The 27,510-nt window shown below is 37.9% G+C and overlaps 5 protein-coding genes across 12 annotated transcripts; 2 read left to right on the forward strand and 3 right to left on the reverse strand.

The window, feature by feature from the left end:
* The first annotated feature begins 169 nt into the window (after positions 1-169).
* On the forward strand, positions 170-8,170 carry LOC110377970 (protein LSM14 homolog car-1). Of its 7 annotated transcripts, none has more exons than XM_049850885.2 (10): positions 170-404; positions 1,095-1,508; positions 2,237-2,346; positions 2,563-2,610; positions 3,291-3,561; positions 3,981-4,186; positions 5,526-5,665; positions 5,989-6,132; positions 6,540-6,694; positions 6,973-8,170. In XM_049850885.2, the coding sequence occupies exons 1-10, from the start codon at positions 284-286 to the stop codon at positions 6,978-6,980; spliced, it is 1,617 nt and encodes a 538-aa protein (XP_049706842.1). In that variant the 5' UTR covers positions 170-283; the 3' UTR covers positions 6,981-8,170. The 7 variants fall into 7 exon arrangements, with proteins under 7 accessions (XP_049706842.1, XP_049706841.1, XP_049706840.1 ...); XM_049850884.2 differs by having other exon boundaries at positions 171-404; positions 5,499-5,665; positions 6,540-6,698; XM_049850883.2 differs by having other exon boundaries at positions 171-404; positions 5,499-5,665.
* Positions 8,171-8,194: 24 nt separating this feature from the next.
* Positions 8,195-13,029, reverse strand: LOC110377971 (15-hydroxyprostaglandin dehydrogenase [NAD(+)]). Its single transcript, XM_021337036.3, has 6 exons — positions 12,853-13,029; positions 11,334-11,457; positions 10,761-10,867; positions 10,248-10,421; positions 9,658-9,812; positions 8,195-9,206 (listed from the first exon to the last, which is right to left on the reverse strand). Exons 1-6 carry the CDS (start codon positions 12,943-12,945, stop codon positions 9,101-9,103), a joined length of 759 nt encoding a protein of 252 aa, XP_021192711.1. The 5' UTR covers positions 12,946-13,029; the 3' UTR covers positions 8,195-9,100.
* Positions 13,030-13,538: 509 nt separating this feature from the next.
* Positions 13,539-18,129, reverse strand: LOC110377969 (kelch-like protein 10). The gene is made up of 7 exons (XM_064037081.1): positions 17,227-18,129; positions 16,972-17,153; positions 16,481-16,692; positions 15,200-15,348; positions 14,714-14,900; positions 14,514-14,636; positions 13,539-14,427 (listed from the first exon to the last, which is right to left on the reverse strand). The coding sequence occupies exons 1-7, from the start codon at positions 18,067-18,069 to the stop codon at positions 14,237-14,239; spliced, it is 1,887 nt and encodes a 628-aa protein (XP_063893151.1). The 5' UTR covers positions 18,070-18,129; the 3' UTR covers positions 13,539-14,236.
* A 1,444-nt stretch (positions 18,130-19,573) lies between these two features.
* On the reverse strand, positions 19,574-25,242 carry LOC126055495 (uncharacterized). 2 transcript variants are annotated; one of them, XR_007511474.2, is made up of 4 exons: positions 22,967-23,368; positions 22,522-22,698; positions 20,436-21,563; positions 19,574-19,731 (listed from the first exon to the last, which is right to left on the reverse strand). XR_007511474.2 is itself a non-coding variant. In XM_064036858.1 (4 exons), exons 1-4 carry the CDS (start codon positions 24,670-24,672, stop codon positions 21,397-21,399), a joined length of 621 nt encoding a protein of 206 aa, XP_063892928.1. In that variant the 5' UTR covers positions 24,673-25,242; the 3' UTR covers positions 21,142-21,396. The 2 variants fall into 2 exon arrangements, 1 of the variants encoding a protein (XP_063892928.1); XM_064036858.1 differs by lacking the exon at positions 19,574-19,731 and adding an exon at positions 24,594-25,242 and having other exon boundaries at positions 21,142-21,563; positions 22,967-23,164.
* A 448-nt stretch (positions 25,243-25,690) lies between these two features.
* Positions 25,691-27,385, forward strand: LOC110377972 (large ribosomal subunit protein eL18). The gene is made up of 4 exons (XM_021337037.3): positions 25,691-25,757; positions 25,886-25,972; positions 26,090-26,351; positions 27,159-27,385. Exons 1-4 carry the CDS (start codon positions 25,755-25,757, stop codon positions 27,356-27,358), a joined length of 552 nt encoding a protein of 183 aa, XP_021192712.1. The 5' UTR covers positions 25,691-25,754; the 3' UTR covers positions 27,359-27,385.
* Positions 27,386-27,510: the final 125 nt, after the last annotated feature.

Genomic DNA, 27,510 nt, shown 5'->3' on the forward strand with positions numbered 1-27,510 from the left:
ATATTTTGTTTATAATTATGTTTTATATGTATTTTTTAAAATAATATTAAATTCCTTATATTTAATTTATATTTACATTATATTTCTAATAATTTTGCTTTTTTTCATAGCCAATTTGCAAATAGTGCGTTTACGAAGTTCCCCCCCACTTATTACAGCTGTTTGTAAACGCACCGCTTGTTGCCAACTTCCCGTCAGTCATTTTGTTCGGTGGCTGTATTTCTATGGTCGACGATATCGTTAAAAATCTTTAACATCGGCTAGTAATTTCCAAAGTGACATTATGAGTCAAGCAATGCCTGAATTGGGCTCCAAGATAAGCCTAATATCTAAAGCAGACATTCGTTACGAAGGCCGGCTTTTCACCGTCGATCCTCAGGAATGTACCATCGCTTTGGCTAGCGGTAAGTTGACAAATGGATACTGTTATCTTATTACAAGGTCTTGATTGGCATTAATCTTCAGCATTTTGATGTTTTCTTCCTGTATTTTCTAGCGTTAATGATTTTTTCTTGTAGGAACATCGATCGACTTCTCTAGAAAGCTGTTCTCTTTTTCCCTCCCGAATTATGTCCATCTTTGTTTATTGTTTGGAAAAGCGTCTAATATGTATATTGTTAGGCTTTTTCCCCACAGTTTTTCATGATTTTTATTAAAATGTAACACATTGTTTTTCTTCTACCCTCAAAGTGAAATTGTTGGGGTCGCCTGTGACCGCGGTTTCACATTGATGACGTTGAATATCGTCTATGAATGTATGCTACAATTTTGTTTTCGTCTGCAGACGATTTAACTACTGTACACCATTTTTGTCCTAGCATTTTTTCGTCACTTTTGCCACTAAAAAGATGGGAACGCTATTACGAAAGTTCTGTCTACCTACATACAATTTTTTCTCATATTCAAGATGCTTTTGTAGATTTGGCATAATTATAAGACTCAAATAATCTACCCTATGGTCAAAGCAAGCATAAATGTAGCACAAAAATTGGTGTCAATTTTTTTTTCTCTTTTATTGTGGGTACCAGAAAAAAAAAAGTTAATGTGGAACTTTGACCTATTGGAACACTTATTTTATTCTGTTTGTCTTTCAGTGCGCTCATTTGGTACGGAGGATAGAGAGACGCAGTACCCAGTTGCGCCTCAGAGCCAGGTGTATGACTACATCTTGTTCCGTGGGACTGACATCAAGGATATCCGCGTGCTGAACAATGTGCCCTCACTACCCAATGACCCTGCCATCATGCAGATGTCTGTGCCACCAACGCTTGGCGCAGGCAGTGCACCAGGCCAGTTTGCGGGGCAGTACAATCACCCAGTGGTGGGGCAGACACAGTACTCGCAGTACCACCCGATGTCGGGCTTCCAAGGAAGTGTCCATTCTCAGCTCAGTAAGACCAGTGAGTTGTCTCCGCAAACCTCAGTGGAGCTGGCACCCCAGCCCCCACCGGCTGCGGGTCCGATTGGCTCAGGAGTGGCGCATCACGCCAATCAAGTGAAAGACCAAGGTTTTTGCTCTTGGATAATATTAGCTTCTGCTTCGACACATGCTACTTTGCGATTTTTGCAGCGTCATCAACAGATACTTTGAAAACTAACTTCTAGTTTAACTCAAAACTTTTAAGGGTTACTTTTGTATGGTTTATGGTTAGCAATTAGAAGTATCTGGTTATGATAAACTTCCTGTGCTTTAACTATAACTTTGCATGCAATATTAAATATATTTAATAACTTTTAAAATAACTCTGTTCACATATTTATCTTCTCTATCTGTTTACCTATTAATCGGAATCTAATATTCTAATAAGTAATATTGTAACTAGACTAATTATTCTTATTCCCAATATTTTCCATTAATCTACAGGTTTTCCCTTTGAATTTTAATAATCCTATTATGTTTATTGTTCACCCCATTAACATTTAAGTAACAATCACATTTAACTTAACTGTTCCTTATACCATAATCCTAGTAGGATGGGTGATGGCATTTTAACTGTTCCACATGCATGCATCAACATAATAAACAATAACATAAAAAAATATATTTTTAAACCATTAACAAAAAAAAATCGCAACATGCATTCTCTTTCATCCATCCTTGGTCTGTTGCTTGTGAAAATTTCCACAATAAATGCAATTTTGTCATTAGAAGCTTCAAGCCTAGCATAGAGCAGAATTTGTATATTTTTTTTTTCTTTTATATTTGAGGCTTTGTGTACAAGGAAATGTGTTATAGGTTCGATGCTTGAACTCATTGGAGGAGGATCTCAACAAAGTGCTTCGCGTTCGGGTACGCCCGCGGTTGGCTCGCACAGGAAGAGCCCCACGTCCGATCAGGGCACGCAGGTATGTTCACAAATTATCCAATAATATTCGTGTCAAAATTACAATATCATTTACACATAAAACCTTACAATACGTTAGCTAAATGACAGGATTAGGATATGAATAGTCCCAATTTTTAAAGATAATTAGTTGTAGGCGATACATTAAGTTAATTAAGCAGTAATAATAACCATGAATACATGTTGAAATGTTTTTCTGGATGCGGCCTTGCCATAGACCACAACAGCAGATTCTGGAGGGATATACTCGCAAACAATAAATGTGGCAAGTGAACCGATTGTTGCTTATTTATTTATATCCCAGTTAGAATAGAACTCTTACATTTCTAATATTATTTTTTGGAAATGATGAGCCGGAGAATCTGTTTAGTATACATTACTGTTATGTTTTGACCTGCATTTAAATATTATTTGTGTATTAATGCAGTGGTTTGAATTTTAATTTATGTTTTGAAGCGAGGGCATTCCTGAATTACTTTGTTACCAAGCGCAACAAGAATATTTACTGCTATACAAAAGTTGATTTTATTTAGTTCTTCAGGTAGAAATTTATTTTCGTAACAAAAAATTATATTGTTTTACACGAATGGGACCTTAATTTTACGATTGTTTATTACTGCTCAATAGAATCGGATATTTCTATGATTTCAACCCCACACTTATTTTGGTTTTGTCTGTATAGTTTTACAATTTTAATTCAAATTGAACATTCTCCACTCATTTCTTAAAACTATGATCATCATTTCATTGAATAGTTCTTGCCATACTTTATGACGGGGAAGAACTCCGCCCCTAAGACGACCCACTGACCGAACTTTGCATATGGCCTGTGCAGAAACCATTTCAAGAATTAAACTAGCGGCGGGGATCATCAAGTTTGGCATGAACTGTACCACCAACTAAAACAATACACACAACAATTGACTCAACGCAATCGGTGTATAGGTCGGGTCCGTGGCTAGTGGGTCTAGCCAGCAACGCGACAGCCGACGTGGCAGCAACGGTCAGGCCCAAAAGGGTCCCGCGAATCGCAACCGCACGAACTCGCGCAACCGCCAACGTTACCCCAGCGGGGGCGCGCCGGGGGCCCACCAGCCTCATCAGCAGCAACACCAGCAGCAGCATCAGCAGCAACCGCACCAACAGCAGCAGATGCAGCATAACCAGCACAACCAGGCGACCTCAAACCAGCAGCAACATCATCATCACCAGTCTGGTTAGTTGCTGTTGTGTTCTCTCTTTGATAAAATATTATAGGAGTGCAGTTGAGACTTGTACAGGAAAGACAGACCTTTCTAATTATTCCTTTTTTGCTTTAACAAACTTTCTGGCATACCCTCATATTATTTTTTGTTATTTCCCTTCTACTTATTTCATCAAGGATAATTCGAGTCACACCTGTGACTAACAGAAAACGTCTATATTGTAATGAGGTTATGACTAAACAAATAATTCTTCAGATGACCCACGAAAAATATACCTAATGTCTTTTATTGTATATTTTTTTATTGAAGGTAGCAGCAAACATTTCTCATTGTGTTCTTACTCATTTTTATTCTATTCCTCTACAATTCTACATCTACTCAGCACAAACAAATCACAATTCCCTATAACAAAGCTTACTTCGTCCCCCAGGTAACTTCTCTGGCGCCGGGCAGGGCTACGGTCGCGGCGGCTGGCGGGGCCGGCCCCGTGGTCGCGGCCGCGGCTTCGTTCCAAGAAACAAGAACACCCTCAAGTTCGACAAAGACTATGATTTTGAACAAGCTAACACAGAATTTGAGGAGCTTCGCAGCCAATTGGCCAAGACTAAGATCTCAGACGGCGAGGTGAAAGTTGAGGTAAGGTATACCTTTCTAATGGATAATTTTCAGTCGCGTTTCATTGCATCAAAACATTTTAGGTGATGTCTATTCAGCATGTAACAAATATGATGTGTTCTGTTATTCAATGCTGTTTATGTAACTTTGTGATCCCATTTAGTAGATGACATGGTTTCATTCTTGTGGGAATCACTCAAAAATTGTTGGAGGCGAATAGTAGGTATTAGATTATTATTTTTGTGACGAAAATCAACGAGTTTAATCACGATTGGAAATCACGCGTCGTCACAATTATGTCATAGCTAGTTTATTATGTTACATGGCAATTACGTCCCTAAACGAATGGGTGTATATGAGCGTGAATTGAAGCAATTACACAATCACTGGTGACGTCCAATTTGAAGTTATTGAAGGAAATTATTACGCAATGGTAATGTGCAAAGGGGAAAATACTACCTATCTACGTTGTTTTCGCAACCTGAAAAGTTTTGCTTTCTTGTGAAGTTAAATTATTCTAAAAATATTTTTTCAAACGTTGTTATTTTTGGGGCAGAAATAACGGCATTGTTTTGCACCCCTTTTGGTAGACGCGCTATGGTTTCTCCAAGTTTTCGTATTTAAATATAGGCCTAAATAAAGCTAAAATGTCGCGTTTTAACTGTAGCACTGATTTCCTACACCTGAGCTACGATTTACCTTCCTTCCGCGAATGGTGCGTCACGCTCAATCAACCGTTGTAGTCGCGAGCACTTTTTGTCACAATAATGAGTTAACAATTCTGATTTTGTTGAGTAGTAAATAAGTATTTAGAATTTGATGTAAACTATAAAATAATGTATATTTTATCGACATTAATTTTGTTATGATAAGGGAATAGTTAAGATTTGCATTATTTAGATTTAGTTATTTGTTTGTATAAAAAATTTGACTAGAATCTGGATTGTAAACATTTTTAATAGTGCCTCAGGTCACTAGATTATTGAGACAAACTTTCAAACAAACATTCCTAAACAGTATTGAATAACTTAGACGCAAATATTTTGGACTCTTCGGCTTATGTTAATTATACCTTTCATCATTCTCATAAATCACTATGACGATAACATTTCGCGTGCTGCTGCACAAAAAAATGCAAAATATCTTTAGAATATTGTATTCATTCTTCAACTTGTTTTCAAACCCTAGATATTATTTTACGACAATCTCACGCTTTCGACATTATTTTCAATTTATCACAATTGGCACTTTCAATCTTTATTTTTTGTTTTATTTTGTTTTTTATACTTGTCAAAATTTTTAATATTATTTTTTTACTTTCTGGACCTCACAGGAGTCTGAAGTAATTATTATAACGCAGGGTGAGGTTGATAAGAAGGATGACTCTGGAAACGAGACGGGTGCTGGTGAACCGGAGGTTGATGAAGACCAGAATGGTTACACAGGGTATGACAAGAACAAGAGTTTCTTTGACAACATCTCCTGCGAGGCTGTTGAGAGGTGAGTGATTGAATATGTTCTTGCTATATTTTTAAGATTTGATCATATACTGGAACTACTTTGTGCTTCTTGGATATAAAGTAGTCTACAGGTACAGCCTTCTTTGATACATGGACATCTTACAGTGAAATAATTTTTTAATCTACCCACTGATTCGTAAGTTTACCTTAATCAAGCAAAACAAACGCTTCAGTTTTCTAATATATATCTTAAAAACTTTTCACTCCTAAAGTTATTTCAGCGAAGCTGATAGTTAGGCTTTATATACTCATTTCATCTTTATTGCATCCAAAACATGAACTTAACCATCAAAATATTTCCAGGTCCAAGGGTAGGAGCCAGCGAACGGATTGGAGGACGGAGCGCAAGCTGAACTCGGAGACGTTCGGCGTGGCGTCCGCGCGTCGCGGCGCCTGGCGCGGCCGCGGCGGCTGGCGCCACCACAACCCGCAGCACCAGCAGTATGCGTGAGTTACCTTAAAGTTATGAAGATTTTATGTGATAAAGTTTAGATTGGTGTTGATAGAAGGTGGTATAGTGGTCAAAAGGGTGACTGTGGTGACAGTATGTGGTCTTTTGGAATGGTTTTTGGGTCTAGGCATAATTTCTAGTGATTACTTTGTAAAGAAGACTAGAAATCTACGCCTATGTGCCTTGAGGAAATTCATATCTGCATAATATGTTACATACCTGCAACCTTGAACCTCCTCATCCCATTGCCGGTTACAGGCTCCTCTCACGCAGAGATGGATTGAATATTAATCACCATTAGCCACCCATGTCTATTAACATTTATTACTCTCGACAACATCTAGAAGCACCCTATTTAATACTTAACTACTTGAAAAATAATCTAAATACGTGTTCCTTGCAGTAACTACGTGCACAGTTTCTCGGACGACGGCAGATGGCGCGCAATGCGCGGCGGGCCCCGTGGCGGCCCGCGTGGCGGCCCGCGCGGGCCCCGCGTGCAGCCCGCGCCCAGCGCGCAGCCGCAGCCCGCGCAGCCCCAACCCGCACCCACCGCAGGTAGGTACATAACTTTTGTTCTTCTTTCTTCTATTTCTCCAGGGTTTGACTAACATCCCAAGGGAATCATTGACGGCATCTGCATCAGTAACCTGTATGATGTTCCCATGTATAGGCTAATAGTACTGTCAAGTTTCATCAAAAATAGTTGAATACTTTTACGTGGAAGATTACTTACATCCACGTGTTTAGTGTGATTCTAAACTAAACCAATGTTTTTTTTTTGTATTTGGTATTTATTGGGCATATTTTCATATCGCCTTTTGTTTTGTCCACAGCTAAGTAGGATTTGATGGAGAGCGTCCGCTACACCGAAAGAATTTTTTATCGCAGCAGGGACTATTCAAAAATGGATAAGTGACGGAAAGTGTTAGTTTGGTGATGAAGTGTCTTGTATTGATTTGAAAAGTAAATGTCTTTGCGGGAAGTTTAATTGTTGTGCAGATTCAAGTTGATGGACATTGTTTTGGTGTGATAGTGTTGTATCCAATATAATGGAAGGATAAAGATGGAATTTCCCGTAAGAGCGCGACAGAACAAAATGTCGGCACTAAGACGGCTCACTGTTAGTATAATGTAAGTATAGGAGTGTCGTGAGCGATAACGCAATTAGGCAGGATGTTGGCATCAACTAAATTGAATTGTATAATGTCACAAGTCGACCAATAGCTGAGGATATTAGGCTCATTTGTGTAATGCCAATGTTATCGGTGAGTGAGATAGATGCCACTTGTAAATTTCAGGGAGGCTATGTAATAAAAAGTTGCATAGGACACAATTTATTTATGCAATGAATTATAAATATTTTCATAAAGCTTTCCTCCTCACCTGTTATGATTAATTGTGCCTATTTAGTTTTAAACCATATATATTTAATGTACCTACTAAAAGGTCTTGAATGGACGTTGCGCCTCCATTTTATTTATTAATTGCGATGACATGCGACAGTCCGCAGCAGTCCTGCTAGTAAATTAAAGCGAGGATAAATTAGTTTCTATTACCTGCTGGCCAGAAGTTTGATGTGTAATTATATAAATCATTGTGGGTTAGAGGCTGCCTCGGCATGTTATAAATGTAAAGTGTTTATTGACTGTCGTTCATTTGTAGTTAGTACTAAATAAATGTGATAGAGGGGACTGCTGCCAGTGTACGGAGACGTGTTGAGGGCACCAGCATGTATCAGATCGGATCGCCCGTGCCAACTACTTGTTTTACACAATATCAACACAGTAAAGTCTATGTTTATTCAATAAAATTCTTGTAATATTCAGTTCTCGAAAAGGACTATTGTATTTTCTTGTAGTTGATTTGGAATCATTAACTTTTACCTACATGTGTTCATCTGCGAGTCCTTTTCATGCAAAAATCTGAAATAAACTTGACAAACATTTGATATTTGTAAAAATCTGTAACTCAAAAGCTGTACCTGGTGATTGTAACAATATAAAATATAACTTTACTACAAATCTTCCAAAAGGTAATTTTATTTAAAACACCATATTATCGAAATTTCCAATTTTATTGCAAATAAATTTAAGCATTGGCAAATGTCGCCTAATAAATCAACAAATATGTCATACAAAACGTTACAAAAATCAATCATTCATAATTATCATAATCTTTGGAGGACAACAAGTACAGACGCCTGCATAAATAACCCACACATACACCACTATTTAGAAAGTGGTAACCAAACAACAGAGCTGTCCTTACATAAACAAAGTCTTCTTACTTGATATAATATTTAAAAGCAGGTAAATACAAAGTATGCGCTTATTAAAATACATACTTGTTTGTATACAATATAAGTTTTCATTACATTGAAAGTACCTACATGATACATGTCACGACGTACGACATTATATTACATAATATTTTTGTTTTAAAAGTTATCTTAAAAAATATAATGCCTTACGCGAGTAGGCTTTACGACTAGGAGAACGAAATATTTACACAACCACGACCATTCCTTACGTGTTATGTATCGACCATATACATGAAAAGTTATCAACTTTATCGAATTGATTCATAAGTATATCCCAAGCGTATTGCTAGACTATCGTATCTTTGAGCTTACATTATAAGTACGCCTCAATTTAAGAGTAATTTTACAAAGAAATACTAGGCACATTCACAATAAGATTCTGTTATTTCACTTCCATATTATTGAATGTGTCTTTAGTATTAAATTATATCGAGGATTCCATTGTGATAAAAAAATGGGAAGTGTAAAAATTGGTAAAGTACCTTTCAAAACTAAGTGGGTATCGTGCCCAGACTTTCTTCCGCGTTCATAAAACCGCCTATATTAACCAACGATCAATCCACGATCTACGTAAATCGTCTCACAATGGAATTTGCGTGTGTTACGCATAATGAGGTGAAATAAATGGCGTCGGTAGTTGCTTAACCGCGCCATTCTCGTGCCGGTGTGCCGTTGTCCACAATCCAGACGGAACCGCTTTGACCTTTAGCCAAAATCTCCACTAGCGAGCGGCCCACGTGCTCTGAGCTAGAAAACAGAAGTTTATGGTGTCATTTTTACGCGCCAAAATTGCTAAGCATAATGGCCGCCAAAAAATATTATGTCAAATTAGAATTTATGCCACTTATCTATAGATTTAAAAGTATTTAGCTTTAACTTCGTAATTAGAAAAACGAAAACATCAAGTTGATAGAAAAAGGTAGATAATTTAAGGAAATGAAATGTTTGAGTTGGCGCGCAGACCACGGTAGTTAATAAGTCTGCAGACGTTAATGCAATTACCGCGGTCCTGAACGTTGCATAAAATGAACTTGCCTTTAGCTACAGACTAGACTAGGGAACATCTGCTCGCGGTTATATAGTAAATTGCGTTATTAGTAGGTACTATACTGTCTGCATAGCTGAGGGAAATGTGATTGTTACGTTTAAAGTTAATTTCAAATTTCAATATTTCTGTCTTCTCATAAATCTGTCTTACCTTTGCATTTTGCAGGTAGCATTATCCCTCTGCCACGCAGCCTCATATTCTGACGACATCAGTTGCTTGCGAATCTCCTTCACAAGCCCTGTGTCAGTCAGGCCCGGGCAAATCACCATACTCCGAACCCCGGTTAAGTTCACGTGGTATTGATCCTAAAGGGCAAAAGGTTAGGTAAAATAGTCGTTATAAAAGGAGTTATTTTCGGAAAACCCTTCATGTGTGGCTCCTAATTTCACATTTAATGAGCTATTTTCGTGAAGATAGAAAGACCGAGGGTGTTATAAATTTAGAATTTTGGAAGACAGTAAAATATGGTTTAGAATGAATTATTGGAACCAATAAGTAACTAAATCAACGACTTTCTTTGATTCGGTGAATTATCAGTATTAATAAGTAATTAACGACTCTCTTAGATGTGGTCGTTATTACCCCCTTGAAACAAAATTACAAAAAGAATGGGCCAATCCGCAATTTTGGAAAAATATTTAGCTGAAAGGCCGTCGACCCTGCAATGGTCGGACAAAAATTAAACTCAGTCCAATGAAGAAGAACCTCCTTTGTTAGAAGTCTGTAGAAAAGCTACTTACCCCATAAGCCCTAGTGAGTCCCACGATAGCGTAGTTAGTGGCTGTGTATATGGGCGTGGACACTTGAGGCCTGGTGAATGCAGTTGACGCAGTGTTCACGATGGTGCCCCCTTGTCCGCCGCGGTCCTTGCTCATGAACCGATACGCTAGCAGAGTACCGCGTATCACGCCATTCTGTGCAAAAAACGCGAAATATAATGATTGATGTTATTTGTTACCGTAGGTTTTTTTTTAATTACCTATTCCCTTGAGGATTTGCGTGACATTATTCCTACGTAGATACCTAGAGGGTTAGTAGTAGAATCGTAAAACATTGTAACTACATCACTTCATCATAATGTGAATAAGTTAACCCGTAGCATAAAATCTTACTAAATATTGTTTAAACCCACGACAAAATTAATATTTTATATTTGTAGTACTTACAAAGCACCGGAAGCGACTTCCGCTCTTACACTACAAACATATCGTAGTAAAGACATAAATATTGGTCTATAATTAGAACAAACTTACTAAATTGACGTCGACTTCGAGTTCCCAGAATCGGTCGTTCATTACACCCGCGTTGTTGATCACTATGTCCAGCCGGTTGAACACTTCCATTGTCATCTCGAATGCCTCTGTAATGTAGGTAGGAAATAGTTTTATAAGGGCTACAAATCTACATAGAATTCGTAGAAAACCAACAGAGGCAAGGGCAGAGAGCCTGATATTAAAAATAGGAGTTATTTTTGCAAGATCATAAATATAACCGTATATAATTTGTTTACATGACATGTAAACAAATTATATACCTACCTTGGTCTCATATCATAAATCTCAGCAGATCGAATCAATATTTTAACATAATATAAACCTATAAAGTATTTGCTCCGTCCGGGAATTGAACCAACGAAACTTCCGCGCTCTAGATTTATTTTTGAGGGACTACATACTCGATGTAATTAAATAAGTAGGTATTCGATAAACTTAGGTCTTTCCCGTTCCTACTCATTACCCCACATGATATACCCAAGCAGATAAACATCATCAAAGTCCTTTACTTTTAAGTTCAAATTTCAAATGCACGCGACTGCATAAACTTACCCTCATACTGGGGATAGTCAGTGACGTCACAGCGGCAGAACAGCACATTCTTGCGGCCATACTTGTTGCCCAAATCGTCCACCACTTGCTCGCCGATTTCAGAATCGATATCGCATATCGAAACCTGCGAAGTGCGGGGGAAATGCAATATCGAAAAAAAACAGCAAAAGTTTTTCTGCGAAATAATGTAAGGGAAAAGGGATAGTCCATTCGTGTCCTCGAATGTGATTCCATCATCATCATCATCCTCCTGCCTTTATCCGAATTTTAATTGGGGTCGGCGCAGCATGTTTTCACCTTTTTTCACCTTCTCTCTGCCGTTATCTCTCAAGTAACATTATTTCTTACTCGATTTCGTATATCGACTATCACACAATCCATCCATCGTTTCTTTGGTCGTTCTCTTCCACTATATCCGTCCACATTCATACTCATCACCTTCCTCACAATAGGACTTTCATTCCTCCGCATCACATGCCGATACCATGATACGATGCACCCAAAGTCTAACTTTAGATGCACCGAAACCCCAAGGATGGCAAACGTTGGTTTCAAAACTTAATTATCGGGAGTCAAACCCGCAACCGCAACGCGGCTGCTGTTGCGTTTTCCGAGCGGTTATGAAAAGTAAAAAAAACTGAAGCATCAAAAAAATCGGTAGTGCGATGAGCTTGGTTATAGTCTGCAATCTAATAAATATCAAGGTATATCTATTTATTTATGTTAATTAAAAAGCTGGCTAGTTCTTTTTTGTTTGTAGGTACGCGCTCGTCTTACATACCTAGGTACTACGAAGCGATGTATAAAAATATTTCTGTTTTAGCCCATTTAGTGAGAAAGGCTAGGCTACTTTTTATCCAGGTGCATGGAGTGATCGTATAGAGTTCTATAAAATACATACATACCCAACAGCTTACCTAATTAGAGCTGTACGTATTTACTTGATTCTTACGCCGTTTCTTTTTATAATGTTTTTATGCGTTAACTATCGTCGATGTGCCTAAGTAAAATTGAATCAAAATGAATGCTGTTCAATAAATATCTCAAGTATGTAGGTACCTATAGATGGAAACTAATATCGATAAATCTCTAATAGTTACAGAGGCGTGTCAATCCATATAAATAAAAACATGTTTGTATACCTATTTATTAGCTTTCTATCAAGTTAATGATAAACAATAGGGAGTCGAGTGTCGTTAATTAGCACGGATGAATAAGTAAATAAATATCAGTAGGTATGCGTCAGACACAAAGAAACTTCAAAGGAAAACAATCACGCCAATGACCGGGCGCCGGCAAAAATCAATACAAATGAGTGCCGGCACTCGAGTGATCCGCCTTGCTATCAATTATTATCCACGTTCTCTACACTTACACACGAGAGTACGACACTCGGACAATATTGGCGAATATCCAGTACACTTCATTCAACAGTTATTTACCTTGAACTTAAAATTACTTTAGGAAGTACGCCATGCGCAAAGGAAGTCTTAGGTCATCGTTTCTCGGAGCGACTTACCTTGGCTCCCTGTTTGAGCAGCTCCTGGCTGTAAGCTAGGCCGATGCCGGCCGCGGCGCCGGTGATGAGGGCTACTTTCCCCTTGAGCTCCATGTCTGAATATTTTCTGGTTGATACTGCGCCGCGCCCCGAAGCGACCGTGTTCACTACCGCCTTGGTTGTGGTTCGATCGCGCCGGGAACCCCGCGCGGCAGGGGAGGGGGTGCTCTCCCGGTTTCTCCCCAATTCCCCCTTCGGTAGTAAATATACGCACGATTGCACTCCACTCTCGCCTGGCCGTTGATTCAGGCTTGTTATACGGATGTATGGCTACTCTGTACACGACTTGTGGGCGGCGGTAATGTCACATGTGAGGACACAGCTGAGCCGATTGTGATGTGCAAGTAGCGTATCTATAGCTATAGTAAACTGGATATAGGGTTCATTTTTTTTTGTTGTACCTATTTAGTGCTTACCTATGTAGGATTTTAAAATCTTAATCTTAAGTGACAGGATCCATAAGATTGAAAGCGGTACCCATAAGATTGGTTCATGGGCTCATCATATTGCCCCCGCATGTGAGGAATCTTGTGTTATTGATAAAAAAAGATTTTAGTTAAAAATAAACCCGATACGATGGAGTAACTATTCCTATTAAAAACATTTGGTAGGGTGAGCAAATAAAAATAAAACAGGAAATAGTCGTAGTTTTTTCTTTATTTGTCAATTTCTCTATCTTTCAGTCTGGTACAGTAAATTTTTCAGTAAATTAAAAAAATTAACAATTTTACATTTTTTTGAATTTTCTCAAGTACTAAGTGAAAAATATCACAGATACAACAATATCGCGAAGGTTCCGCCCACCGCAATATCGTACACACATCCAAAACGCGACCACTCTGATTTCCCACGGACGCGAACTGTACACAAATATACGAAAATAAAATTTTCACAAACTACACTATAAAAAACTTGAAAATTTACAACAAATCCCTCGCTTTAAAACAATATCTAAAATACCAATATTATTTTAGGGACTCTCATTCCCTTCAATCACGTTAGGCACACGCCCACGTACTTACATAAAACAATAAAATACAAAATACTTTCGGACATGATCTGTACAATAAAATAAGGGCATACCACCATGATTTACGATACATAAAATAGAATCACAAAACTCTATGTACAATGAAAATATCACAGAGATAATACGTATCAATCACAAAAGCACGCAATGGCCGCCGTTAGTGGAAAAATCGGCCTTGTTGGTACTTGAAAATGTATCAGAAAATATCTTGATGTTCGTTGGTGTTTTAGTTGATTTTGCCAAGCGAAGGATTGATGGGGAACAGCTGCATCTTGTGTAGGGTGTATTTGTGTGGTTGGTTCTGGTGGGCTTTGGTCAGGAGTGGTGGGCCTGGTCTGCGCCGGCGGCGGGCACGGCCTTGGCGAGGTAGGAGAAGGAGCGCGCGTTGGGCAGGCCGGCTAGAACACAGGCACTGAGCGCTGAGCGGTTCAGGTTCATGGGGGCGGCGTCGTACCATTCCATCGTGTCGCCGTCGTAGCACTCCACGTGTGGAATTGTAGTTGACCCTGCCAAACACCCTGTGTTAGCCAAAAGCTGATCCAAATTCTAGCAACAAAAAGCGAGGTTTGTAAAGCCGAAAAGAAATGGTTACCATTAAATCCTCCGATAACGAAAATCATGTCATCAAGTAACACCGTGGCAAAATTGCTTCTTGCGCTGAACATTTCTGTCACCTCTTGCCAGTCCCCGCCGCGCTGTGGGTTGAATCTCTCGCCTTTGAAAAATACACAAGAACCCCAATAAAACAAGGTCAGACACTTGAAGTTATCAATCAAATAGGACGCTGATTACCGGTGTTTAACCGACTATATCCATTGAACCCTCCTAGCGCGTAGAGGCAGTCTCTGTAAGCGATGAGGCTAACACCGGAGCGCGGACTGAGCATGGATCTGATGAAGCTCCACTGTTTTGTATCAGGGTCGAACACCTCGGCAGAACTGAGGACTTCTTGGCCGTTGAATCCGCCCACGATGTATATCTGTGCAAAAGATCGACAATACTTTGAATGCACCGCAATAAAAATCCTCTGAAAAATTGAAGAGGGTATATATACCAAACTGAACGCTGTTTTAGGGCCATATTTTTTTCCCATTGACTCTGAATTGAATTGCCAAACCCGGGAAGAAGTCATACATGAAAGACTGCCTCGTCGCAATAACCAAACCGTATGGCAATTTTCGATTATGTCGATAGAGAATCATGTGTCATTTTAAAAGATATCAATAGGACGCTTTCTCCAATGTTGGGAGTTGTCTGAGAGGATGATCTTCTCATTACCTTTCCACCAAGCGAGGCGGCGCTAGCATCTGAGCGCTGTTTGTTCATCGGCGTGGTCATCTCCCACTGATTCTTGTCGGGATAGTAGCGCTCTACCGATGACATGCGCGTGCGACCGTTGTAACCACCCAACGCGTAGATTAGACCGTCTAAATGAAAAGGCGATAAGTTTGGGCTTTCGCTACAACAGCTAAGTGAAATTCTGGAATCGTGCCCGACCATGAGGAGCTCGTGGCCGAATATAAGTTAGGGTGCGTCCACATCTGGCGAATGCGCCGCGAATGCGCAGCACGCGAGCCGATCGCGAGCTGTCCGCGAGCTGCGCGCGTGCAGTCACTGCAATAGTTCGGTGCGCCTCTTTAGCGCAACTCATGCAAGGCTCGTATAGAGCGCGCGATCTGCGCGCAATCAGTTCTCGCCCTTACAGTTCCGTATATTGGCTCAGTACTATCGAAGATGGCAGACGTCGCGCGCCGCCTGCGCGCCGCTCGCGTGCGGCGCTTAGGTCGCGCGCGAGCTGCGCGCGGGCCAAGCAGAAGCGGCGCACGAACAAAAATGCACGCGCGCAGCTCGCGGACAGCTCGCGATCGGCTCGCGTGCTGCGCATTCGCGGCGCATTCGCCAGATGTGGACGCACCCTTAAGCAACGCTTGGCGCAGTCGGTTCGTGGATGAGGATGAACATCTTGTCATGAAGACTGCTAAATCTGGTTGTTGTTGTTGCTGTTGGACCCTAACATTTGAAAGGCAAGGCAAATTAAGCAGATTATAATGGGAATATACTAAGTTCTATGCAATTCGAGAATTCTGGGGCCCGATTCTCCTAAGTTAATATTGTCAAAATCGAATAGAAATTGAATCGCAATCTGATCGCAATAGCAGTTTTAACCTTATCGGGCATTCTGCTACTAATATAAGACCAATCGTATTCCAATGACATTCGATTGGTTTGCGATTGGTCTGCTATTTTGGTGATTTTGGTCTATAAGGTAGTTCGCTGTACAATCATTTTGCAATCGTAAATCATATGCAGACTAAATGATTCATTATTGAATGACAGAAAAGGATAAAAACGTTTATTTCAAAGAAAAATAGCGGAATGCCACATACGCTTCAATCGTAATCGGGTCGGGATTGAATCTCAGTCGAACCGAGTCGAACGTGAATCGTATTTCGCTTAGGTAAAATTAGGAGAATCGGGCCCGTGCTAATTTCTTGTAAGTCATCTGAATTCCAAAGTTCAAGCAAAGCTGACATGATGAATAGAAATTATCCAACTGACCGTGAGCAACAACGCTGACGTAGCACCTCGCCTGGTACATACAAGCCCGTTCATGCCAAGTGTTCGCCACCGGGTCGTAACACCGGACTGTGTTGAAGTGGTCACTGCCGTCGAACCCGCCGATCATGTAGATCAAGTTGTTCAACGTGCAGAGACCGTGGTACGCGCGTGGCGTGAGATCCATGTGGATCGAAAGGAACCATCGGTCCGCCCTGTTTGGAAGAAAATTATGCTGGTTTCGATTTCAAACAATAATAAGCAGTAATACGGCTTATAAATATAGGATTTTTTTAATCAATTTGCGGGAAGTAGTTCTCTTGGGATGTGGATGAGTCCGTAGGCGGAAGACGGTAGGAACATTAATCTCGTATTTCAAACTTCGCATTATTATTTGAATTTCGCGCCAAACATTTCGAAGGTGACTCTAGAGCTGCGAATTTATCGATAACGCTTAGAATGCTATGATATCTCAGTTAATAATATTATTGTACCTTGTATCATAAGTTTCAACGAAACTGGTGGGGCTGCCTGCGCTCCAGCCACCAACTGCAAAAAGTATCTCAAAAGGTATTCGAGGCCTTGCTAATGGATCGTTGAGATCTGCTTCTGTACCCGGCCTCGAATCCAACAATGTGAGGAATACCACGGCTGGATACAAAGCTTCTTGACATTTCTGCGTAATAAAAAAATAATCTGAGTGCATTTTGAATTTAGTGACTTGTTTACTACAAGACACGTTTTCTTACCTCGTCCTCGGCAACCGGTTGCCATTGCAATATTTTCGATTTGAAATATTTATAGCTGATGTGACCGAACCGTACGCACAAAAGTAACGGTGGAATACATTTCCTTCTGTTTTCTATGTCATGTTCCACCCATGTTTTAACTGCTTGGAATACTATTTCTTCGTTTCGAACGTTCAGTTCATCATCTCTCAGAATATCTTCTAATTCATCATATGAAAGCGATTTAAATTCAATACATTCCTTAAGTATTCTGCTAAAATTCTGTCTTATATACAACTTTCCTTTTTTTTCTAGCTCACTACAGAAATAATATCTTGCGAATTTGAATATTCCAAGACAGTTATGCGGCCTCAGCTCGTGCAAAAGGAACTGACAGCATAGCTGAATCACACCAACAACATCAAATTGATCCGCATATGGTAAAAGATATTCAACGTTTTCTGCAGTTACTGTGCATGTCCCTGTGTAAGCATAATCGAGAATCAAGGTCATGTAGTAGCTGGGGACATCGACGAAAATCTCCGTTTCCTCTGGCTCTCCTTTCTTCAACGAATTAATAAATATGGCTTTGAAATACGGACTAACGGCTGAAAGTATCGCCCGGTGCACTCGGATCGTTTTCATATCCCTGCAGACGATAGTGCCATCGCACAGCTGGCCGTTCTGTCTCAGCTCATTCCATATCGTAGGAAACTCAACAACTGAATAATTTTCAGGGAGGCACACGCATTTCCGTTTTCGCGTAACAATCTTCTTTTTGGTTAATCTGGGTTTCGAGGATGAAGGAGTACGAACAGAATTTTTATTTTTTGATAATTTTCGATGTTTCGAATTAAATTCCATTCCTTTCGAAAAAACGGCGGTCGAAACTTGTTATCTGTCGCGATGACAGACTTGGCGACAGTTGAGATTCATTTGTTATAATTCCCTATGGCATATCAATTCAAATTCAAGCTCCTTCTATGAAATTCTATTGCTGCCTGACATAATTTTGTAGCTCAAGCGGAGATTTCTATTGAGGTTTTGTGTATAGGGACATGATAGGGACCATAGATAATACACTATATAGAGATAGATACGCAACTCATCGTTCAAAACAACTTACTAGCGTGAAAGTTAACGGGCCCCCGTCACAAGATGGCGTGGTTACTTCATGTATGGTTAGGGTAGATGGCGCTTTTCAAGAGTTCTCTTAAATATGTTTTTAAATTTGAAAATTGAAATCACTGTTTTAAATTCAATTTACTGTAAATTGAATTTAAAACAGTGATTTCAATTTCCAGTTCCAGTTTCCAGTTTTCAGTTTCCAACTTCTAGTCTAGTCAATAATATTATGGGAGATAATAAAAAAACAAAAGATAAAGAGTACATTTATCGGCTAAGTATATTTTATTTCCTTTTTTTATGTGTATTACAATATTTAAATGCTTGTAACTTAATTTCATCATTTACATCGAAATTTGTTATTTTTCCGTTAATTATTCTATTAACCCCGGTGCACCAACTGTGAATGATTAAATTAATTGACATATTAATTATAAAATCAATTAATTTATTTTTATGAACTATACAAGTAATTATACTAAAATCACAATGGCAATTGATGTAAAATTTCATTTTTCTTTCAGATATTTTATTTCAGGTGAATCTCGTAAACATGCAACAATCATATAATATATTTCATTTAATAATTTTATAAAATCATCACATGCATTAAATAAGGATTTTTCGTATAATCTATTTCATAATTAAATGATTCAAAATCAATTTCCTTTCTTAATATATCATTAGTACATGTTCCACATTTTTGAACACTTTACATTTCGATTTTTTACAATGTATCCTGCTACATATTTTTTGATTCGGCATGCAAAATCGAGTCATTCCATTTAATTTGGTTCATTGTATTAATTAAAGAATCAATAGGAAAATCACCACTAACCAATTCAATTTCATTGTTTTGTTTTTCAGCAAGAAGATCTTTGAAAGATTGCAGTGATTTATTTTCATCTTTTCACAGTTGGCACTTACAGAATGGGGCGAATTTAAATTATTAAGTAACAAAGTTTTGAACGCATTAATAAATTGTAGGCACGAGGGATTAACATTTCGTATCCCATTACTTCTAATGTTACAAAAAAAATTTTCAAGAGGGTCCTGATTGAAATTTCTGGTTAAAAGGCTAGTAACTTTATATTTGATTTTAAAAACTCCCACATTTCTTTAAACGTTTTAATATTGTGGATCCAATTTTGAAGGGATGGCACTTTTCATATCTTACTTCTTCTGTACCATCCCGTTTTTTTTATAGTTTTAAAAGTCATTGAATCCAATATAGGAACTACCTCTGTCCATAATCTAAAATGAGGAGAATTATTCATTACACACCCCTTGAAAATTTTGGATCACCTGTATATGAATGTCCATTGAAAGAATCAAATAGTTTGTCCATAATGAGTAGAAAATCAGCAGTTTCTTCGCACTCCGCCGGAAGAAGGTTGTGTTCTGAAACAATATATTAAATAAGTACTAGAATACAGTTCATATCAATCTTTTTTGCTATTGTGGACCGAAATTAAAGAAAAAAGAAAGAAAATACATTTATTCGACCCAGATTAGGGGACACAATAAAAACAAAAATACAAAAATTTAATTAAAAATTAAACGGTGTGCCTCACGGCTGTGTCGAAAAGGCACAAACTTACAAACTTTAAAGTGGCAGTAACGATTTACTGTGCGTCTTTATCAGTTGGTTCAGTAAATAGTTGTGGGTGTAAATATAATTAGTAAGAAACCAACATTAAACTATATTTTGTAGTTTCATAATGTCTCAAATTTTTATTTCAATATGATAATTTTAATTTATTATTTCATTTCAATTTATAATGTTATTCCAACAATATATCTTATGCATCTTAAATATTGACATAGCCAATTTTAGATAAATTATTAGATATGAATTGTATTTTTATTTTGAATTTTATCGAGAGAAATAGCATCTCAATTGTTTGTTTTAAATATTTTGAACTTATAAATGTAGCCAGGACATCTAATATTATTTTAAAGAAAAATAATGAACTTTCTAATTTGTCTGTGGAGAATGAAGATGGTTAAAACATGTAAATTAAAAATAAAAATCTAATTTAGTAAATTAATAGCAATTTTTTAAATATAGAGAAAATAATGAGAACAATAAAAAGCATACTTACTTGCTAAGAATCTCAATGCTGATGATACCCTTTGGCTGAAAACTTGTGCAGCATATTTCACTTTCATTTTTGGAATTTTCTCTTTATTAACATGGTTTTCTGTTAATTTATTAACAAGCCTAATTTCATCATCCCCAACATCTAACTTCAACAGCATCTCCAAATGTTCCCACTTTGCATACTTTGTTTTCCCATCTTGTACAAATTTCAAATGTTTGGAGTAAATTATTTCTCATTCCCTTTAAAAGATGTGGAGGATCAAATAATGGGAAGACCTTTTGGTCTTCAAACTCGAAGGCTTGGGTCCTATATTCATTACCCTCTTGTAAATATTTGCGTTTTGTGTCTTCTTGAAGACTTTTTATCACAGAAATATTTGTGGCTGATTGGTCACATATAGTGGCAATAACTATCAATCCAGTATTGGAGATTTCTTTTATTATTGTTTTGATCAGCTTCTTTAAATCGTCCTTTTTCGTGGCACCTTGGCAAAATGAAAAGCATAAAGGTTGTTTCACTTTGCTTTTTATACCCTTGATCATAAAGACCAAGGCATGATCTGCGAGTTTTTTTGTTTGTCTGTGCCCAAAATCTTCAAAACCAGTTATCTGTTTTAGGGCAGGGTTGTAAAAAACACCCGGAGCCAATGATACCTCATCAAACAGTAAATTGACCAACTTTTTCTGCCGGCAATTTTGCTACTGTAGCTTTTAAATTTTAAATATATCAGGATTGAAGCCTGGTTTCAGTTCAAATTTACTCAACATTTTTTGTAGGCTGCGCTTTGATGGCAAGACAAACATTTTTCGCATGAGGTTGTAAGCTTTCTGACTCTGTTTGTAAATGGTCAATGCCATGATTTTTTCGTTAAATGTAAATCGCCTGCCTCGTGGTTTCTTTTTCCATTTCATTTGGAGGGAAGTAAATATTTTTATTGTTGCAGGCATTTTATTTAACTCTTTCAAAATGATTTTGATGTGGAAATTTTCCTTGCAGAGAGTTTCTTGTTATTTTGTTCCTTATATTTCTTTTTCAGCTTCAATACTTTCTGTTTTAACTTTATTATCTCCTTCTCTTTGGAGGTGACGACTCGTTTTAAATATTGACAAGTCCCTCTTTTCCTAGAACCTGTAATTTAAATTATGTTACACCTCAGATCAAAGAAATAGTGTTACACAAAGTTTTAATAGAATTGTGATAAAAATATGTTACATAATATTGTTCTGTTATTATATTATGACCAGAGATTGGAATAGGTAGGCTTCGAGGAACAGATACAAAAAGTGGAGACTTCCCTACAACAGCAGATACAAGCTTGATAAATATTTTTTATGGGGATTTTATGGGTAAACAAAATGGATATAAAGAAGATCATTCAGACTCCATACATTTTGGGCCTTTTCTACCAACGAAAAAAAATGGTATGGATGGTTAGAACTAGCTATTTGGATGAATAATTATTATGACACATAAGTTGTAGGATTATATCAAGTTATTATTATTAATCCATTTAATTCAGGTTTACAAGTTCGGAGATTTGTTATTGTCTTACATTTATTGATTCCTGCAAGTGCGGAAATAATCCTACCTAAAATTATAAACGCGAAAGTTTGTAAGTTTGGATGATGTTTGTTACTCTTTCACGAAAAAACTACTGAACGGCTTTGGATGAAATTTGGTATGTAGATAGCTTATACCCTGGAATTAGACATAGGCTATTTTTTATTCCGGTATACGCGGGTGAAACCGCGGGACGCAGTTAGTATGAAATAATCCTATACTAGTACTAATATTATAAATGTTGTGAGGATGTTTGTTCCTCTTTCCCGCGAAAACTACTAAACGGATTTAGATGAAACTTTACAGTAATATAGCTTATAAAAAATGTAATAACACATAGGCTTCACTACATAGTATAAAACAAAGTCGCTTTCTCTGTCCTTATTTCCCTATGTACGCTTAAATGCCCACTCTCTCTCTGCAAGAAGTTTTATGACCCTACAGTGGAAACAAATTGGAATCCTGATGATGGAAAGAAAAACCTAATGTTACAAGTCAAAGGTCAATTGTCAATAAAAATATTTACCTTTAGGGCGTTCAGCTGTCTGTAATGCATTCTGTACATCACTATGATAGTGGGTAGAGCTGGATGGCTCAATGACAGCAAGTTTATCTTGCGAAATGTTTAATAAATTCGACATGTCTGCCTCGACATGTCCCGATGGACCTTCAAGAGTTTGACCAACTGGTAATGTAGATAAATCTGCAAAAGGATGAAATTATTTATAGTTACTGTATAATTATGTAGAATATAGAACAATATTCATTTAATTCTTAGAAGATAGCATGTTGCATCAATTATTTTTGGTATATAATATTCATTTTATTTTCTTCTAATTAGGATTAGATTATTCAGTAGAAAATTTTATTTAATATTTGAGGAACAATTTTGTTATTACAGCGAAGGCAAAGAAATGTGGTTTTGTTTCTATTAAGATTTAAATAACATAAGACATCTAAATAGTAGGTACCTAGAGTTGGTATTGCATTTGGAGTAAGTCGGTGACTGGCTGAACGGTAACACTCTTCAAAATGTCTGTCGCAAAATCGAATTTGGTTATAAATGTAGATGTCGCCTTTCTCTTGTAAAGCTTTATCTAGTACTTTTTTCCACGAGTTAAACTTTTCCAAATGTGGGTATTCAGGTTTAGGAAATCGGTGCAATGGGCCTGAAATCAAGAAGTTTTTATACATGAACAACTCACTCTCATTAAAATACCGTAATAGATATCATCATCATATGTATAAAATTTTAGTAATGTACTGTGATACCATCCTTGAATATTAATCTAACACTAGAAATAATAGCTGAGGTCTAGCAGTACTAGAACAGGAACACCACAGTTGAAGTAAATAAAATCACAGTAGCATAGCATGGGTGCCGAGGGGCCATGGCCCTGGGTGGCGCTACTCTAGGGGCCGGCACCGCCGCCTAGCTGCAGCATCAAGCCAAGTAGAAGCTGATAGCGTTGACAGTAGAGGCAAAGGCATTTTTTGCCGCCTTTACATTGTCAGTTCCTATTTATGCCACCCCATAATACAATTTTCTTGAGAAGAGTCACTATACATTAAAGGTTGTCTGTAAAGATCGCTTTTAGCGATAAGACCACCATTGTTACACCCCTTTAGTTATTAAGTTTTAATTGTAATTTGTTATGGTGTACATAGTGTGTATAGATACCACCACCACCACCATAACAAATACAACAAGATAGATAGATATCTATCTATACTTCTAGCCTACCTCCCAATAACTTCTTGTCTACTAAAAGAAGATCTAACCTATCAGGCAGGCAGGGTACTAAATTTTTCGACTCGCTCTTGAATTTTTACATCTGCTTGTTTTTCGTTTAATTTGACAATAAATGCTTAGTCCACACAAGGCTTTATGTTTTTTGAGCTTTAAAGGAAAATCTAACATATCCTAGTTTGCAAAAAATATTGTTGCATGCTGTATGAATCGACAAAGTTATACATAGATCATTAGTGTATGAATCAACAAAATCCTAGGTAGGATGCTAAAATTTTCACACTGCTGCACTACATATCAAAGAGAGCCAGTAACAATTTCTGAAAGTATTCCTTCCAGCACCCTAGTGAATCCCAAAATCATGGGCTGAGACCGCACCTGGTCATGAGTCGATATCAATAATAATTCTTTCTTGCCAAAACCATCTTTAGAATTTTATTAAATTGTAGTCATTTGAATTTAAATAAGTACCTAAATAAGGGGGCTCGCCCCTAAGACTACCCACTGACCGGCAGCTAAATATACCCTGGGCGGCGGAATCCCATGCTACGCCACTGTAAAATCATAGTTTTAAAACCTGATGAAGTTATTTGGTCAGAGGGTCGTCTAGAGCGGGCTTTGTCTTATACGTAGATTCCGAGTCTTTTGATTGGATATAAAAGTTAATGTGCAGTTTCAATTGTTTGTGTAGGGTCAGGACAGGAGTGTGTGTGGTAGTGCATCTTAGATTTTGATGACTCAAGGACTATGATGACCACAGATTGCACGGATGACAATAATGGATATTGTGCAGCCTATCAGCAAAAGATAAATTACGTGCATTATAAAGTTAAAAGTTTTGAACTTACCGTCATTGTCACAATCAAAGTAGCACTTATATCTTGACGTTGATGGCATTCCGCCCCTAAGACGATCCACTGGACGCATTTTCTAGTCCTAAATACGGTGCCGGGTCAATGTAAAAGCAGTCGATCGAGGTTCCAAAATACAAAGCCGGGTCAATGAAAATGCAGTAGATCACAGGTCCAAAATACGAAGCCAGGTCAATCACAGAAGCAGTCAGTATCAGAGTCCAGGAACACGCAACAATCGTAATAAAAAAACCAGAAAATAACACTCAGAATAAACCAACACGTTAGAAAACGGAAAACGGTTTAATTTAAAAGTATGGTCGACTGTCAATGTCAATCGTCAGTGTTTCAAGTGGTTTCAAGTAGTGTGATTATTGTGATTAACTAAGACGTCCTCATAGATAAAAAAGAATTAAAAATAAATCATAAAATTATTTAATTACAATATTTGTTAATATTTCTAATCACAAAACTTTTTTTAGATTTGTTATTAAATCGATGAAATATCGGTCTAAGGTGCAGTGACATCTAGTGACTAAAACGAAGTACAAATACCCAAGTTACGGGGCATCCGTCACTAGATGGCGCATTTCTAAAAAAAAACCTCAGAAAATTATTGTACTTCAGTTGCATCCCCATGATAGGGACCACCTTGCTAGACACTTATCAACACCAAAAAGTTTTATCATGACTATTCTATTTGAGCGTTGAACAGAAGAATCATCTTTGATTGATTCTTAGATTCCCCCTTTTTCACCTAAGAACAGCTAGTCTAGTTTACAACCTTGTAAAATCAACTTGATGAAACACTATCAGGGTTCTTCTATATGTCTTTCTCTTTGTAATCAGCAGCCCATGCAAGGAGGACATAGCAATCAGTGTAGAAAGTGCAAGTACTTATCATTTCTGAGCACTTGCAAGAAATAATTTCAATCGTTTTGATCATGCCATTTATTAAATCAATTTAATAAGTAATTTTAATCATTAATCCAACTATTTTGTCCGTTGGTTGTCGACGTGAGTTAGTCTATGGTCCTATATATGTTACTAGACTAAAAAATGTTATTTCTTTCCAAATATTTTTTTATTCTGGCAGTATTCTTCCCAGCTGTCAACAATATTTATTGTCTATAGTCTCTTTTTCTTCCGGTTGTCAAGATGGTGAGTTTTGTTACCGTGAAAATAAATTAAATCTATGAAAATCGTGATGAAAACAAAGTGTTGTGATAGTTCATGGTGGTTTTTACATAAAGCAGTGTTATCAATATGTGTTCCTTTGCATATTTCAGGGTATCGACATCAACCACAAACACGACAGGAAAGTTAGGCGCACCGAAGTCAAGTCTCAGGATGTGTACCTGAGATTGCTTGTTAAAGTAAGTATAACAACAATATCTTAACCCTATAAAACTTCTAATTGATACCTTAATCGTTCAGCTATCTGTTATTTTCACCAACTTCAAAACCTAACCTAAACTTGTTGTTGTTTCCAGCTATACAGGTACTTGGCTCGCCGTACAAATGCCAAGTTCAACCAGATTATCCTGCGTAGGCTGTTCATGAGCCGCATCAACCGCCCTCCGCTATCGCTGTCGCGGTTGGCGCGTCACATGAAGAAGCCTACTCGCGAGGGCATGATTGCCGTCGTGGTCGGCAGCATCACCAACGATGTGAGGCTCTACAAGGTGCCCAAGCTAACAGTCGCCGCTCTGCACGTCACAGAGAAGGCTCGCGCCCGCATCTTGGCCGCTGGAGGTACGGACGTGTTGTTTATATTTGTTGAGTGAGGTTAGGAAGCATGCAAGTGGCAAAACAAAGGTGTATCAATGAAAGGAACTGTTATTACTGTTCTAAACAGTATAACCTACAATTTGAGGCGGTCTGGTACCTGGTTCACATGCTATTTTTGTGATTGATACAGTAGGACTGCAATGCTATACTAGTTTTCAACTGTTCATTTTTGTTCAGTTAAACACTTCTTCTCGAGTTCTATTCTATAACATGGTGCCAAAAATTCTTCACAATGGTTAAATTATGTGAAATTCATATTTTCGTGTAACTGAGCCTGAGCTTTCTCTTCAAATCCATTCTGATATTATAAAGAGTTCAAGTAAGTTATATTTAGAGGGAATTCATAGGTTCTTCAACCTTCTTTCTTTATGAGCTCCATAAATGTGTCTGTATTCTATTCTGATAACAATAAGTAATCTCTAAAAGACATGGTTGAAACCTCGGGAAACAGCTCTTCATAAAATTATTGTTTATGTACCTGTTACCTGATAAACGGATCCGGTTTTGGACTGCAGTGCTCTTCATGTGTAATTTTATCTTTGGAAGAAGGATACAAAATTTTTTTCAACATAAAAGTCCAGGCGTGTCCCTCTATGCACAAAAGAGTGACAAAGCTATTGATATATTGTTATGAAAGAGCAATGAACTTATGTGGCCTGCTTTCCAAGGACTTATATTCTGAGTAAATATCCATAGTTTGATTTAAACTATTTGTTAGTTGTTGTTTGTGAACTTAACAAGAAATTCACGTCAATATTCTGTCACTTCCAGGAGAGATCCTGACTTTCGATCAGCTGGCTCTGCGCGCCCCCACTGGCGCCAAGACCGTTCTGCTGCAGGGTCGCCGCAACGCCCGCGAGGCTGTCCGTCACTTCGGCCCCGCGCCGGGAGCTCCGCGCTCGCACACGAAGCCCTACGTGCGCACTAAGGGACACGAACGCGCGCGGCCTAGCCGTCGTTCGAACGTGTAATCTTTAAATATAAGGACTACAATCTAATTTTGTTGTGTTATTTCTAGATTATAGTCAATCACACGTGACCCTACAGTATCTTAGAATTTACATAACTTTTATTCTTTACAATCAGAGTTAATTAATTATGTAATTGTGAAGTCTAGTAAAAA

The sequence above is a fragment of the Helicoverpa armigera genome, chromosome 11 (assembly GCF_030705265.1).
Source record: "Helicoverpa armigera isolate CAAS_96S chromosome 11, ASM3070526v1, whole genome shotgun sequence".
Classification (NCBI taxonomy): domain Eukaryota; kingdom Metazoa; phylum Arthropoda; class Insecta; order Lepidoptera; family Noctuidae; genus Helicoverpa; species Helicoverpa armigera.

Coding starts and splice junctions, on each gene's coding strand:
- LOC110377970 (XM_049850884.2), top strand. CDS start 284: ATGAGTCAAGCAATGCCTGAATTGGGCTCCAAGATAAGCCTAATATCT. Junction 1,509..2,236: donor CAATCAAGTGAAAGACCAAG/GTTTTTGCTCTT, acceptor AATGTGTTATAG/GTTCGATGCTTGAACTCATT. Junction 5,666..5,988: donor TCCTGCGAGGCTGTTGAGAG/GTGAGTGATTGA, acceptor AAATATTTCCAG/GTCCAAGGGTAGGAGCCAGC.
- LOC126055495 (XM_064036858.1), bottom strand. CDS start 24,672: ATGCGTCCAGTGGATCGTCTTAGGGGCGGAATGCCATCAACGTCAAGA. Junction 23,165..24,593: donor CTTTGATTGTGACAATGACG/GTAAGTTCAAAA, acceptor TCTTGATTTCAG/GCCCATTGCACCGATTTCCT. Junction 21,564..22,521: donor GACAGCTGAACGCCCTAAAG/GTAAATATTTTT, acceptor TTTAAATTACAG/GTTCTAGGAAAAGAGGGACT.
- LOC110377969 (XM_064037081.1), bottom strand. CDS start 18,069: ATGGAATTTAATTCGAAACATCGAAAATTATCAAAAAATAAAAATTCT. Junction 15,349..16,480: donor CGTCAGCGTTGTTGCTCACG/GTCAGTTGGATA, acceptor CTTTTCATTTAG/ACGGTCTAATCTACGCGTTG. Junction 14,901..15,199: donor CCGCCTCGCTTGGTGGAAAG/GTAATGAGAAGA, acceptor TCTTTTGCACAG/ATATACATCGTGGGCGGATT.
- LOC110377972 (XM_021337037.3), top strand. Junction 25,973..26,089: donor ACCTGAGATTGCTTGTTAAA/GTAAGTATAACA, acceptor TGTTGTTTCCAG/CTATACAGGTACTTGGCTCG. Junction 26,352..27,158: donor CCGCATCTTGGCCGCTGGAG/GTACGGACGTGT, acceptor TGTCACTTCCAG/GAGAGATCCTGACTTTCGAT.
- LOC110377971 (XM_021337036.3), bottom strand. CDS start 12,945: ATGGAGCTCAAGGGGAAAGTAGCCCTCATCACCGGCGCCGCGGCCGGC. Junction 10,868..11,333: donor TGACTATCCCCAGTATGAGG/GTAAGTTTATGC, acceptor CCTACATTACAG/AGGCATTCGAGATGACAATG. Junction 9,813..10,247: donor GACTCACTAGGGCTTATGGG/GTAAGTAGCTTT, acceptor TTTGCCCTTTAG/GATCAATACCACGTGAACTT.